General features: G+C 42.6%; 1 protein-coding gene across 3 annotated transcripts in view; it reads right to left on the reverse strand.

Annotated features, from left to right (window-relative positions):
• Window positions 1-4,477: 4,477 nt before the first annotated feature.
• ABCC1 (ATP binding cassette subfamily C member 1 (ABCC1 blood group)) overlaps window positions 4,478-16,122 on the reverse strand; it is a 118,740-nt gene continuing 107,095 nt past the window's right edge. For all 3 annotated transcript variants that reach the window (XM_069983685.1, XM_069983687.1, XM_069983686.1), the window contains exons 30-31: window positions 11,127-11,321; window positions 4,478-9,617 (exon numbers count right to left, since the gene is read on the reverse strand). In XM_069983685.1, coding sequence (XP_069839786.1) covers window positions 9,509-9,617; window positions 11,127-11,321 — 304 coding nt within the window. In that variant the 3' untranslated portion in view covers window positions 4,478-9,508. The remainder of the gene's footprint in view (window positions 9,618-11,126; window positions 11,322-16,122) is intronic.

The following is a 16,122-nucleotide window of genomic DNA, read 5'->3' on the forward strand; positions in this document are numbered from 1 at the left end:
TATACTGAAATGTGTAATTGTAAAATAGCACCATTATTGCTGCAATTCATCTCAATTTAAGGCAAAAATGCCATTATTTTATTGTGAACTGCACATTGCTGTATACATTTCTGCAATTATAGTTATATTATTGTTTGCTAATACAGTTTCTTCTCTATTCCCTGGACTACATTGACTTGACTGGACCTTGTGATGACAGCACCCTTCTTATTTGATAAAAAAAATAATCAATAAGGATTGTGGGGGGATATTTTTGTACAATAAAATAGTTTCTGGAACAGTGTTTTTCTTTCAGACTACACTACTAGGGCCTTTTTAATGGCCACGGTCTCAGACGGCTTCCATTATTAAACTATTATTACGCCGGTTCCACCAGGGAACAAGGAAGAGCTGGACACGGTCCATTGCTCAACTATCTATAGGTGGTGGGACGACATCAGTATTAGTGGGTTGAAGAAAACCAAAAACAGTGGGCAGTTTAATTAAGCGACTCTGTACCCACAATCTGCCCCCCCCCAAACCGCTTATATCTTCAGATAGCTGCTTTTACTCTGAGATTTGTCCTGGGGTCCGTTTGACAGGTGATGCAGTTATTGTCCTAATAAACAACTTTTAAACTTGCAGCCCTATGCCCAACGGCCGTGGCTTAGATTGTGTATGTATTAAGCTGGCACACCCTCTCTGTCCCTCCTCCCCACCCTCATCGTATTCCTCACCTGTGTCAGCACAGCACATGGGCTGAATCGTTAAGGCATCTGAAGGAACGCGTTTATTCTTTGGACGGAGGACAGAATCCGCCCGTGCATAGAATGGAGTCTATGACACGGGCGGAGACGTGCGCGCCCACCACAGTCCGCCGGCGATTGCGAGCTGCGGAATGCGATGGCAGCACGGTGGCTAAGTGGTTAGTACTGTAGCCTTGCAGCACTGGAGTTCTAGGTTCAAATCCCACCCAGGGCAACTTCTGCAAAGAGTTTGCATATTCTCTCCGTGTTTGGTGGGTTTCCTCCGGGTACTCCGGTTTCCACCCACACCCAAAGACATATAGATAGGTAAAGCGCTGAAGAATACTAGGCTACCAGGGACATGACTGGGGGGTTAACTAGGCTACCAGGGACATGACTGGGGGGGGGGGGTTAACTAGGCTACCAGGGACTTGACTGGGGGGGGGTTAACTAGGCTACCAGGGACATGACTGGGGGGGGGGTTAACTAGGCTACCAGGGACATGACTGGGGGGGTTAACTAGGCTACCAGGGACATAACGGGGGGGCTTTATCCCCCAAACACATTTCAACATCATTGCAGCCTTGTCTTAAAAGGACCAGCTAACATCGTTTCAGTGATTGCTCCATTAACACAGGTGTGGGTGTTGATGAGGACAGGGCTGGAGATCAATCTGTCATGATTAAGTAAGAATTATGCCACTGGACACTTTAAAAGGAGGCTGGTGCTTGGCATCATTGTTTCTCTTCTGTTAACCATGGTTATCTCTAAAGAAACACGTGCAGTCATCATTGCACTGCAGAAAAATGGCCTAATAGGGAAGAGTATCACATCTAGAAAGATTGCACCTAAGTCAACAATCTATCGCTGCATCAAGAACTTCAAGGAGAGAGGTTCCATTGTTGCCAAAAAGGCTCCAGAGCGCCCAAGAAAGACCAGTAAGCGCCAGGACAGTCTCTTAAAAGTGTTTCAGCTGCGGGATCGGGCTACCCACAGTGCAGAGCTTGCTTAGGAATGGCAGCAGGTAGGTGTGAGTGCATCTGCACGCACTGTGAGGCCGAGACTCTTGGAGCAAGGCCTGGTCTCAAGGAGGTCAGCAAAGAAGCCACTTCTCTCCAGAAAAAACATCAGGGACAGACTAATATTCGGCAAAAAGGTACAGGGAGTGGACTGCTGAGGACTGGGGTAAAGTCATTTTCTCTGATGAATCCCCTTTCCGATTGGGACATCTGGAAAACAGCTTCTTCGGAGAAGACGAGGTGAGTGCTACTACCAGTCTTGCCTCATGCCAACTAAAGAATCCTGAAACCATTTATGTGTGGGGTTGCTTCTTAGCCAAGGGAATCGGCTCTCTCACAGTCTTGCCTAAAAACACAGCCATGAATAAAGAATGGTACCAAAATGTCTTCCAAGAGCAACTTCTCCCAACCGTCCAAGAGCAGTTTGGCGATCAACAATGCCTTTTCCAGCATAATGGAGCACCTTGCGATAAAGCAAAGGTGATAACTAAATGGCTCAGGGAACAAAACATAAGAGATTTTAAGTCCAAGGCCTGGAAACTCCCCAGATCTTAATCCCATTGAGAACTTGTGGTCAATCATCAAGAGACGGGTGGACAAACAAAAACCAACAAATTCTGAAAAATTGCAAGCATTGATTGTGCAAGAATAGACTGCCATCAGTCAGGGTTTGGTCCAGAAGTTGATTGAGAGCATGCCAGGGAGAATTGCAGAGGTCAACACTGCAAATATTGACTTGCTGCATTAACTCATTCTGTCCATATAAGCTTTTGTTACTCATAATAATATGATTGCAATTATATTTCTGTATGTGATAAAAACATCTGACAAACACACATAAAAACCAGAGGGCAACAGATTATGTGAAAATATGATATTTGTGTCATTCTCAAAACTTTTGGCCATGACTGTACATAACCATACTTTATAAATATATCCTCCTTGACAAAATGCTGCATATACTTCCAGTGTACATATGACATAGATAAAACAGAGTGCTAAGCTGTGCAAAGGTGTATGAACTGCTTAGCATTTAGTAGTATGGGTGTGGAGGGTGTGGATGTGTTGGTGGTGAGTCAAGCCAATGTCTTTACTTTTATTTATGAAACTTCTCACCAGTGTACTTACTAACCAAGGAGCTTATTTAACATGGCCGGTCAAAAATGTAACAGGAAACGTCACACCAAATTAGAAATCTGTACTTTTCCTTACAGTAATCTACCAATTTCCTTTAGGAACAAAGAAGTTCTTTGATGTGTTTTAAGGACAATGAAGTAAAAAGGAAGCACCGTTTTAGAAGGAATAAGAAAAGATATTGATGGTCATAAGACTGCTCTTAAATATAACGGCAATACATTTAAATCATTGCAACCGGCATCAAGATTAGCCGCTTTAAGCAGCAGCACTGGGATTCTGGATACTGGTACCTGGACTTCATGCTGCTTAAAGTCAATGTGTCAGCTTGATTCCAGCGCGTACATCCCAGCGACGCGGCTCATTTTTCTGACCGATGCAGTTCCTACCTTCTGTGCAGTTTTCTGTTATGCCAATCAGGCCGCTCTATGCACTGGAGGCTGGCCCGGCTCCCCCAAGTGTACCAATATCCCCTCCCCTCTGTGACACAGCAAGATTTGATTCTTATGGAGGCGCATCACAGAGGGGAGGGGATATCAGTACACAGGGAGTGTCAGGCCTACCTCCAGTGCATAGAGCGGCCCGATTGTCATATCAGAAAGCGCCACAGACAGCGTTTTCATAACTCCACCAGAGATGTACGAGCCGTAAAGGTAGTGTGACATTCCCCCACCTCCAAGAACAAATTAGTACATTCACTTTAAGTAGCAACTCTAGCTGCAATGGATAGCTCTGCGGCCACAGGCTATTGCTGCTGCATGCTGGGGTGGATTGTACTGTGGGCAGCCACCGGGGCCCATGGCCAAACATGTTAGCCAAAAGGCAATAGAGAAATCTGAAATGCTATACCTACATGGTGTTTTTGTGTTTGGAGTTTTTTTCAGGGTACTTTTTTTAGCAAAATTGCAGCATGTTCAGCAAATGCCTTTTTTCCAAATTAAAGAAATAGTGGAATTTTACAGCTAGAAAATTAGACCATTAAGGGAATTTATCAAAAGGTGCATCAGGTGTACTTCAGGGGACAAAAGGTACAGATTTTTGCACAATTGGCTTGATTTGCCCGAAAATCTGAACCTTTTTTCCCCAAAGTATGCCAGGCGGACCTTTGATAAATCCCCCCCACCCCCATGGTGGTTTTTCCTTCCTATGGACTGCCTTTTTTCAGACAAATGCCATGCTTGCCTACTGGGTGTCAGGAGTGGGCAGCAAGGCAGAGGGGAGGTGTGGCTTCCTTCCTAGCCAGTTTTATCATGGAGTGGATGTAGATTCCTGCACCTGGCCATGCGCCAGCTATGATAGGGCATTTTAATGAAAATCAGCAGGATATCTGTAACTCACTGGGTGTGGATCCCAAGAAAGCACTCTGACTTTCATAGGGTCAGACAGTCCCTGTTTATTTGGTAGGATTTGACTGGACTAATAACACTGCAAGCAGCATTTTTTGTCCACTCATTTGGACAGACTCTGCAATAGAGATCTTCGAACGGACCCTCTGAGGCAGATGTGATCCATCTAGGAGTGGCTAACAAGCAGATGTTCTTCATATCACTTGAATCAGCTCGTCACATCCAAAAAAACAAAAATAACTACACACAAACCTATATCAAAAAGTACATGTATTTGTCTCCAAGCCAATTCACAGCATGTTCTTACAACAAAAAACACACATTGTTTTCTCAAGAATACACATATAAAGACAAGCAGAACAACAATTTTCGGTATTAAGTTCTGTAGAAATCGTAAATGTTACAAAAAAACATTTGCAAAAGAATAGCATTCTGTAAAATTAAAGATTATAACTTACCAAAAAATAAATAGTTGTAGCCTAAGAATAGATTTATCTCTAACCGAGGTAATATATGCCATCTTTATACCAAAAATTAAAATGGATGCCACAGCTGAAAAACCACTGGCCTGGTTTAAACATTTTGCCATGTTTGACCTATTGAGCAAAAGCGAATATGTAGATCTTCTGTATGGCAATATTGTAGCTTAAGCCATTTATGATATATAAAGCCTTGTACTAGTTGGGTCATTTCCTGCCAGTCTTCTATATGGCTGTAAAGATGCTGTCAGGGAATGCTGGGAGTTGTAGTTTAGCAGCAGTTGGAAAATCATAAGCCGTTTTCCACTGCTACAAATGGAGTGCTGATATGAATAAGTTGAGCCTGCGGTAATGATCAGACGCAACCAACATTCGAGTAACTGCCTGCTAATGCGATATTAGATAGCACCATATAGTTTTTTTTTTCTTTATTAAAGCGTTTTAAGCAACATTTTACAAGCAATGAACTTGCCACAAGAGTATGGAAATTCCAGAACAGGGTATGGTCCAGGAGCACTTTACATGGCAAATGGCAGCTTAGTGTGATCAAACAAAATAAACAGTCAGCTAAAGAGGTTGTGTCCAGGCCTGCAAAGCACTGCAACCCAGCCTAATTTACTTCATTAGGATGGAAAGGCAAGGCCAGAGATGGTCCATAAACAAGATGGGTACCATTTCTGAAAGAAATAAAAGCATCTTGGACAAGTCCTCTAGACTAGAGACGTGCATTTTAACCAGTCTGAAATACAAGGAATGTATCCACCAGGCTGTAAAAAGTTTTAAGGGTCTTTTTCACAGATTTGCTTTCATTTCATCCTTACCTGATCGGTGGGCATCTAACACTCCCACCAGTCAGCAGTTTGTTTACGGGTGCTGCAGCTCTAACAGTACCAGAAGCACATTGCGCAATTTAAAGTGACTGTACCACCAGGTCCAGGCTGAAGCACTGGAGGCGGGCCGACCCACCCCCAGTGGGTAGAAACCCCAGCCCCTCCATGACGTGACTCCATTAGAATCAATGGAACCCTATCATAGAGGGGCTAGGGTTTCCTCCCACTAAGGGTGGGTCGGCCCACCTCCAGTGCTTCAGCCTGGGCCTGGTGGTACAGTGACTTTAAGTGAAGAGCTGAGCTGCAGTAACCCAGTACAGCCACTATACTATGTACGGCGCTGTCTGCTCCCAGCAAAGTTCAATGTGTGCACAGCTGTATAATGGCAAAAATCTGGGTCAGCGGGGTACTGAGTGTTGGACCTCACTGATCAGATGTTAATTGTCAATCATGGGGAAAGGTCACCAATGAAAAAGTCCCAGAAACCCCTTTAAGTCCTTCCTTTATGATTCCAATTCCTTTTACATTTGTTTATGGATCTGGCTCAAAAAGTTCTGTTATACACTCATGAGAAAAAAAAAAGTCTATTTAAAACACAGGAGTGACTCCCAGCTCTGAGGTACTGAAGAAAGTCAATTGGAACTAAGGAGGTTAAAAGAGAATTCTGCCTACAGACTGTTATAGTGGTATATATTTTGCATATACAGGGAATGTGTCTTCCGGACAACTGTACGTGTATTTTATATGCTACAATGCTGAACAGATCTCAAGTTGGACAAAGAAGAAACAACTCAAAGTCTGGTGATGTCATAAGCCAGAAAAACTTTAAGTAAAGATATAAACATATACTATTTTCCCTAATCAAGGACTTGCCACTAGCGGGACATAAATACTTCAAAGAGCATTTCCTTCCCATGCAACAAATCCCCGCCGAAGGATCTACAACGTCCAGCCCCAGAAGGGAACATAAATAGATGGCCTATTAATAGAAGGCATGTTCAGCAGTACTCAAAGGGGGGAGCTACGTCAGCAAACATACATGTTGTTGCATTTAGTTTGCCTTTCTGTCACCTATTTTAGCAATCCTCTTTTTGCGTCAGATTATATATTTGTCCCAAAGCTCCTATTGCATTTATGCAGGTGACTTGGACCATATCCAGAACTGCTAAATTACATACACTTGTGTGACCTCTGGCAAGGACTACACATAAGGGAAGCCATTTGGAAGCTGAACCAACTCTGATATCTATCAGATGATGAATGAGTTAACCTGGGGAAGAGGATCTCCATGTCAATCAAAAGTTTTAAAGGGGTGAATACAGTGCAATCTGGCAGCTATACACCCCGCTAACCTGGAGGACCAAGATGTTATGGTGTGTTTATTTTTGCGATTTCAGTTACCAAGGCTCCACGTAATCTAAGGACTATATAACTTGTATGGATTTATATAAAAGTTGCCATTCATTTATATATGAAAACATGAGACAAAACCTTGTTCTCACTGGCCTTTAATGTTAATAAAGATTGGTTCATCGAACAAAACGGCTGCCCCCGCTATGTGTAGTCGGATACACCATAAGGCGTTGCTGCATATGTGTTGCAACAAAGTCCCTTTTATTATTCAAGAATCAAGCTGTAATATCTGCCGATTAGTGAACCAAAAAGTGCTCTATATAGTACAGAGTGTATGCTGGTGTCTTGAAATACTGTACTTTTGAAAATATAGATAAATATATATATATATAGTTAGCAGTATAAAAGTGCAATGCTACTTGGTAGCAAAAAGGGAAGAACCTCCAAGTGTCAGTTTTAGAGAAAGAAAAATAACCCACACCTTTATAGCCTGACAGGATGTTGTCGGGAGTGTCCAACACACCACACATTTATCAGTTTGTCAATTATTCACCCAGACACATTGGTATAAATCTGAAAATCAGCATGGCACAAAAAATATCTATCTAGTGTATTAGATTAAACTGACCAAAAAGAGAATAACTTAAATATGGAGGTGTTTTCGAGGCCCAGAGCCTAACAACCTCACATGCATTATTAAATTACATACATAACTTAAAAAGACAAAATATAACATAGGTTAACTTCGGAAAGGGAGATGGACAACAAGAAATATAGGCAAGGGGATTCCTGCTCTTCAAAAGAAGCCTTGGCTGGCCTAACAGTAAGTGCTTTCGAGTGACACATGGGGAGCAGTCATGGTATGGCCTCCAGCCTGCCGATTAAACAGAAATCTGAGGCTACAAAATTAAATGGTCAAGATCTCTGCTAGGCTGAATCTTCTCTCATAACATGACTATCCTCACTGTGTCTATGTACAAATGGTACATAAACCAGAAAATAAAACATCCAATATAATATTTTTATAAACCATTTCTAATAGTGCTTGAAGAATCCAAGCACAAAAACTTTTTTTTTTTTAATTTATTTTAAATTACTAAATAGAAAAGCTTGGCTGTCACCGTCAACAAAAATATTCTTTTTATACTTGCTCCTGAATTAAAATATATAGATTTTATAGCTGTGTGATAAAGAAATAAACATGAAAACTATTTTGTACACAAATTATTCATTCTAGTTTCTTTTCCTGAGACTTGGTGTAAAAGGCATTGCAGAATTCTTCTAGAAAACCTGGAAAGCTTACCAAATGACTGCACACTAGAAACAGAGGCCTATAGGGGCACTGTCATTTTAAAATAATAATAAAACCTTTGATATCTGATAGAGACATATCAAAAGTTTTGATCGTAAGAACAAGTTCATGCTTAGCGCATTCTCCCCCGGCTCTCTGACCAAAAGAAACTTTTGTGATATCGCTAGACCATGTAAAAAGTCTTTTTTAAAAAGACAGGTCCACTAAGCCTCATGCTTCTATCACGCTATTGGTATGTACAGATTAAACTTAGGAAATGCTTCTGAGAAGTGTAACAACATTTACGGCCTGGCATATATAAATAGGAATAGGAGTCTCGGTTATGGATCAGTCTACTGAAAATCAATGCATTTTTCCCCCCACTTTCCATGATATTTTACAACTGACATCTACATTAAAACGTTGAGTAAATCCATTGCATTTTTGTTATCTACTGACTCCGAATTACAGCTTGGCCAGTGCTGCAATCACAATTCAGAGCTGAAATCTCATTGCTTTCAATGCTGGGGTAATACATGGTTGCCAGTATCACTTTAAGAAGTGTCCTTTTTACATCATGCACTGTAAGTAACCTTGTAGATCTAATAGTCCCATTGTTTCAAGCTCAGTTTAGTACAAGTAATGCAATGTATTACACGTTTTAAATGTGGATCATAACTATGCAAAGGTGAAATTTTGCTTACAGTACCCAGAATAGTCAAAACATACCTACAAAGTACAGATCAGGGGTGGCATCACTACACTATTTAAAAAGCCATTCCTTTAGATTTTCCCTCTTTCTACTGAAAATAGTGGTTTTATTTTTTTCAAAATTTGGAAGCCGGGTTTAAATAGAATTTGTACCCTACACCTAAGGGCAAAAAATAGAATACAGAATGATCCAGAGTCAAGCTGACTACAAATAGGCTTGGCCAACAAAAATCATGTGTTCTGCCTTTAACCACTAAAATGGTTGATGGGACCAAGCAAAAATATTTGGCTTTCGGTTATACCATAACAATTTAACCTAATAGTTCCTACTACTGCATGCCATGACTTTACTAGCAGAAATATACACCTTAAATATAGTAGGAATTTATGAAGTAGCTAATTTTGATGGCAAAGACTAATATGAAGGAGCTATAAAATTCCAGTCAAAAAGAAAAATATAGAATTTAGAAAAAAATGCATTCCATGTCTACAATCATTTTGCGAATAACTGGTGGAAACTGTGGTTCAGTAACAGTCAAGCATTACATCTAGTCAAAAAAGCAGTCTCGTCCGGACAGCATCTTCAAGAAGGCAATGCAGTAGCGCACTTCCATCCACAATCAAACCAATCCAGAATCTTTGGCCATGCTGTAGAAAACACCTTTTTTCTGAATAAGGTTGCTTGGAGAGTCAAACTCCACAATTTGGCCTCTGTCAAGGACAATCACCCTAAAATCAAAACAGACAAACCAATGATCAGAGAGATAGCTTCATGTTATAAAGCCATAGTCACCGAAGGGGGAAAAAAAAAAAAAGTAAATGCTGCAGTTATTAAGGTGACCATCTTAATAAGTCAGCACATTTAGAAGAGAGGTCCGGCGAAAATTTTTATTAAAGTATTGTATTGCCCACCCCAAAAGTTATACAAATCCCCAATATACACTTATTACGGGAATTGCTTATAAAGTGCTTTTTTCCCTGTACTTACTACTGCATCAAGGCTTCACTTCCCTGATAAAATGGTGATGTCACGACCCGACTCCCAGAGCTGTGCAGGCTGTGGCTGCTGGAGAGGATGATGGCAGAGGCACACTAAAGGCCCTATTCCACAGAACGTTTGTCAGCCGTATTCGGCTGCTACGGACGATAATTGTCCCGACATCGTTCATGTCGGCTGATCATTGCAGTCGCTTGTTTTTCAACATGTTGAAAAACAAGCGACTGATACAGCAACTATCTTCTGCCGTCACTCCGTTGAATAGGAGCATCGGCAGCAGACGCTGCTGTATCCTATGGGCTGCCCAGACGATCAGCGATCACCCGGGCAGCCCCCCCGCAGCTCCCCGCCGCCCCTCCCGCGCTGAATAGCGGCGGCAGCAAGCGGGGAACGAGGAGCAAACGAGCGCTGAGCGTGCTCGTTTGCTCCTCTAGACGGCCCGTGGACTAGGGCCATAAAGGGACACAGGGCACTGGAGGGACACTGAGCATCCCTCTGCCATCATCCTCTCCAGCAGCCACAGCCTGCACAGCTCTGGGAGTCAGGTCGTGACATCACCATGTTATCCAGGAAGTGAAGCCTTGATGCAGTAGTAAGTGCAGGGAAAAAAGGACTTTATAAGCAATTCCCATAAGTAGTGTATATTGGTGATTTGTATAACTTTTGAGGGGGAAAAAACTGTTGGACAATCACTTTTTGTTAGAAGAGAAAAGGCTGGCCACAGGATGCCTAGTTACTGGGATCCTGATAAGTCAGCTTTTATCTGTGGCCAATTCACCTGTAGGGAAATTAGGCATTACAGTTTTCCTCCTAAATAAATTTGTTGCTCACGTAATACAAGTCTTGGTCCCCAAGTGTCTCACCTTCCTGCAATTTGTTGTCCACTGCCAGTTAATGGGGCAGGGCTTAGCTACTGAGCCTGTCTGACATATCATCAGCAGTTCAGTGCTTAGCTAGGGAGATATATCAAAAGTTTTTATCAGTTAGGGTTGGAGTGTGCAGTCAATCATTAAAAAAGCAGGGTGACTACCACCTGTCGCATGGTCTTTTCCCCGCTCTGTATCTGTGTGAGGAGATGGCTGCATAAACTCCTGATTAGTCGCAGTCTAAAGACTCAGACCCCGACTAATCACAACTTTTGACATGTCTTTTTAACATGTAAAAAAAAAAATTCATAGCAGTGGCTATTTAAATGAATTTCCTATTATTTCTATAGATCCACAGGGTACCACCTGTCATACCTTGTATAGTCCATGATTGTGTTGAGTCTATGGGCAATAGTTATAACAGTACAATCTTCAAATTCTTTTCTGATAGTTGACTGAATAAGTCCATCAGTCTCAAGGTCCACAGCTGCAGTGGCTTCATCTAGAACCAGAATTTTAGTTTTTCGAAGAAGTGCTCTTGCCAGACATACCAGCTGGCGCTGACCAATGCTGTCAGAGGGAAAAAATAATAGATAAGTGGTGTAATGATAACATGCACAATAGCAATCGTAGTAGGCTCTGTTTCCTTAAAGGGGTTATCCAGCGGTACAAAAACATGGCCACTTTTCCCCCACTCTTGTTTCTAGGTCAGGTGTGGTTTGCAATGAAGCTCCATCTACTTCAATGGAACACAGTTTGAAACCACATCCACTCAGGAGACAAGAAAGGGGGATAAGTGGCCATGTTTTTGTAGCACTGGATAACCCCTTTAATATTTGTTTGATTATTATAAAAACATTACCCAAGCTATTCAGTGTTATTCATTATAGAGATAATCCATTTAATTGATCAAACTTTATATAGTAAAAGCAATGGTTTAAAAAACAAAAATAAATAAATACTCTCATGCGCTATTGATACTGCTACTGTTGCAGCAGTATTACCAGGGCTAGCGCCAGCACCTGGCATACTCGGGCAAGTGTCGGTCTGACAGTGCCTAGGGGCACAGTTCCTGCCCCCTCACCACCTCCTGTCATTCTCCAGTTCTTCCTAATCAGCTGTGATAAGGACAGCCGGTTCGAGAGAACTGCAGTGAGAGTAGTGCTCTACTCTCCTATTCAGTTTGTCAACATCACATCCTTAACAAGTTGTATCAGTAATCACTGTAAGTTGTATCAGTAATAACTGAATAGCCAATTGCTCGCAGGAGACAGTGGCACAGCAGAATTATCTCCCAGCATGGAGTGTGTGGTAAGTTGTATAAGTACATGTCCCAGCATGGTGTGTGATAATATGCAGGGCTACATCTCCCAGCATGGTGGAGGGGAGATGCCTAACATGCTATCTACTGGGGGAAGGCCTAACAGCTGGATTACTTTCAATGGAATGCCTATAACATTGGAGGATACTACATACTGGGAGAGCGCTTACTACCAAGGAGTTACCTACGGGGGGGCTGTGGGTATTAGCTACATGGGCATACTACCTACTGGGTGCCTACCTATAAGGGAGACCACACGTAGGGGGACAATCTATAAGGGCCAAAAAAACTGGAGCCATCCTTGAGTAGTTCAGTGGCCATGCTTGTATATAACAGATTTGTTTCTCTATAGGCTTTCTGCAGCACAAATTGTATGTGCAGTAGCTCTGGACACAGCCACAAAACCTGGAGTTTGGTCAGATTCAGCCATCCTCACATCTGTTCAAAAATTTGTCTTCAGTCAAGCTCCAGCAGTACCAGAGCTCAAACAAAGACTACACAGACATATTAAAATGGGAATTGTTCCTTTAGCCCCTTAGTGACCGCTGCCCGCATATTCACGGCGGCCACTAATGGGCTTTATTCCGATGCGTATGTCTTTTAACTGCGGGCGCATCGGAATAAATTACCGCCCGGCGGCTGCAGAGTGGGTGATCAGCAGTCAGTGTGACCGCTGACACCCTCCTGTAACTGCCCGGAACGGAGGATTCTCCGCTCCGGGCAGTTTAACCCGTTAAGTGCCGCTGTCAAAACATGACAGCGGCATCTAACGGGTCCAGGTGGATCCCGGTCGGCGCCGTGGGTCACTTACGTGATCGCAAAGTCCCACGGCGCCGTCCGGTCCTCCGATGTCTCCATGGTGATCCCGGGGTCCTAATGAAAGTCCCCGGGGTCACCATGGAGATGCCTCATGCTGACAGGGGTGGCCGTGGCTATTGCCTGTCAGCATGAGGCATGATACAATACACTGCAGTACATCAGGTACTGCAATGTATTGTATAAGTGATCAAAGTATTTTACACTAGTGTACAGTAATGTACACTAGTGTAAAAGTAAAAAAAAAAAGTGAAAACGTGTGCACCAAACACACAACAGCCCCCCCCCCAATAATAAAGATGCATTACATTCCCCATAAACAATAAAAAACTTGACATGAAAGTGATTAAAAACACAAATCCTATACATATTTGGTATCGCCACGTCCGTAACGACCCAATCTATAAAACTATATCAATAATTACACCGCACGACACACGCTGTAAAAAAAAAAAAAAAAAACAGTACCAGAATAGCTGTATTTTATCAATCTGCTTTAGAAAATATGTTATAAAAGAAATCAAAAAGTCATATACATATAAAACTTGGTAACTACAGATCTTCCCGCAAAAAATAAGCCCAAAACCAGCTCTGTCGCGCAAAAGCTAAGAACGCTATGGATCTTGCAATGTGGCGACAGTTTTTGTGGGTTCCGGCTAGGAAGATGGTTTCTATTGCGCCAAAGAGATAATAGTTAAAAAAAAACCTACACAAATGTGGTATCGCCGTAACCATAGTGACCCAGAGAATACATGTATTATGTTATTAGTGACCGCTGATACGGATTTTTACGGCGATCACTAATGGGCTCTATTCTGCCGCCATCAGCTCTTTATGGCGATGGTGCAGCGTTGCTGGTAAGGCCCGCAGCCCCCCTCCTCTCAGCTATCGGAGGTAGCTGAGGGGTTGGGGTAGAATGTGGGGTCAGTCCCGGCCAGTCCCCTCACCGGCGATCGCCGTTATTACCAGTATAATGGCGGCCACCGGCAACAGGCATTGCCAGCGCAGCTGAACACTTTCATCTCTTCTCACAGTGAATCCACAATGAGAGGAGATGAAAACATGTACCCCCCCCCCCCTCCCCCCCGTCCCCAGAATTAACCCTAGTGACCTGGTCACTGACCCTCCCCTCCCTGGAATCCATCACTGTGAACAGAGTCTGTTCACAGTGATGGCGGCGGACATCTTGGATCAGATGGCCGCCGCCATCACTGTGAACAGACTCTGTTCACAGTGACTGATTCCTAAAAATGATCAAAGCTCCATTCTCTCCACCACCGGAGGTGGCAGAGAGAATGGGGCAATGATCGCGGACCACCCGGTGTGGTCCCAGTACAAGCGATCAGCGGTATATACTATATACCACTGATCGCTTGTTCCAAAAGGTGCCGGCATAAGCTGTAACCACTCCAGATTACCTGTAACCACCCCAGATCGCCCGTCACCTCCCCAGATTGCCCGTCAACCCCCCAGACAGCCCGTAACCATCGCAGACAGCCCGTCACCACCCCAGATTGCCCGTCACCACCCCACATAGCCAGTAAACACCCCCAAATTGCCCGTACCCCCCATATAGCCAGTAAACACCACCCGATTGCCCGTAACCTACCCAGATTGCCCGTAACCTACCCAGATTGCCCGTAACCTACCCAGATTGCCCGTAACCTACCCAGATTGGCACAGACTGCTCGTAACCACCCCAGATTGCCCATAACCACACCAGATTCCCTTTTATAACCTCAGATAGCCAGTAAACACCCCGAGATTGTCCATTACCACCCCAGATAGCCAGTAAACACCCAGATATTGCCTGTAACTAAAATGACACTCCTTCCCTTCTGAGCCCTGCTCTGTGCCCATACAGTGGTTTATGCCCACATATAGGGTACCGTTCTACTCAGGAGAACCTGCGTTACATATATTGGGGTTAGTTTTCTCCCCTGTTCCTCGTGAAATTGAGAAATTTCAAACTAAACAAACATGTTATTGGAAAAATTAAATTTTTTCATTTTTACGGTTTAGTTTTGAATACTTTCCTCCAATACCTGTGGGGTCAAAATGGTCACCACACCCAAAGATGAATTATTTGAGGGGTGTACTTTTCTAAATGGGGTGACTTTTGGGGGGGGGGGGGGGGTTATTTTGCTGACACTACAGGGGCTCTGCAAACGAACCTGGTGCTCAGAAACTTCAGAAATAATTGGCGCTCCTTCTCATCTGAGCCCCGCTGTGTGTCCATACAGTGGTTTATGCCCACGTTTGGGGTACCATTCTACTCAGGAGAACCTGCGTTACATATATTGGGGTGAGTTTTCTCCCCTGTTCCTCGTGAAATTGAGAAATTTCAAACTAAACAAACATATTATTGGAAAAATTCTATTTTTTCATTTTTGCCGTCTTATTTTGAATACTTTCCTCTAATACCTATGGGGTCGAAATGGTCACCACACCCCAAGATGTATTCTTTGAGGGGTGTACTTTCCAAAATGGGGTGACTTTTGTACTCAGGAGAACCTGCGTTACAAAATTTGGGGTGCATTTTCTCTCATGTTGCTTATGAAAATGAGATACTTTAATCGTAACAAATAAATTATTGGAAAATTTCTATTTTCCATTTTTTTCCGGCCTAATTGTGAATACTTTCCTCCAGCCCCTGTAGGGTAAAATGCTCATTATACCCCTAGATTAATTCTTTAAGGTGTCTAGTTTTCAAAATGGGGTCACTTATGGGGTTTTACAATATACAAGCCTCCTAAATCAACTTAAAAAAAGAACTGGTGCCTAAAAAAAAAAATCAGTTTTGGAAATTTCATGAAAATTTCATAATTTGCTGATACATTTCTAAGCCCCGTAACACCCTACAAAAGTGAAATATGTTTACGAAATGAAGCCAGAATAAAGAGGACATATTCATAATGTGACTTACTAACTAATTTTTGTCATGTGACTTTCTTATTTTAGAAGCAAAGAATTTCAAAGTTCGTAAAGTGCAAATTTTTCATGATATTTTGATGTTTTTCACAAAAAAAACACAAGACAGTGACCATATTTTGCCACTAACATAAAGTACCATATGTTAGGAAAAAACAATCTCAGAATCGCTAGCATACGTTAAAGCATCACTGAGCTATAAGCGTATAAAGTGAGACAGGTCAGATTTTGAAAAATGAGCCTGGTCATTAAGGCCCAAATAGGCTTGGTTCCTAAGGGGTTAAGCATGATATTGTTTGTACA

Source organism: Dendropsophus ebraccatus, chromosome 9 (genome assembly GCF_027789765.1).
Source record: "Dendropsophus ebraccatus isolate aDenEbr1 chromosome 9, aDenEbr1.pat, whole genome shotgun sequence".
NCBI lineage: Eukaryota > Metazoa > Chordata > Amphibia > Anura > Hylidae > Dendropsophus > Dendropsophus ebraccatus.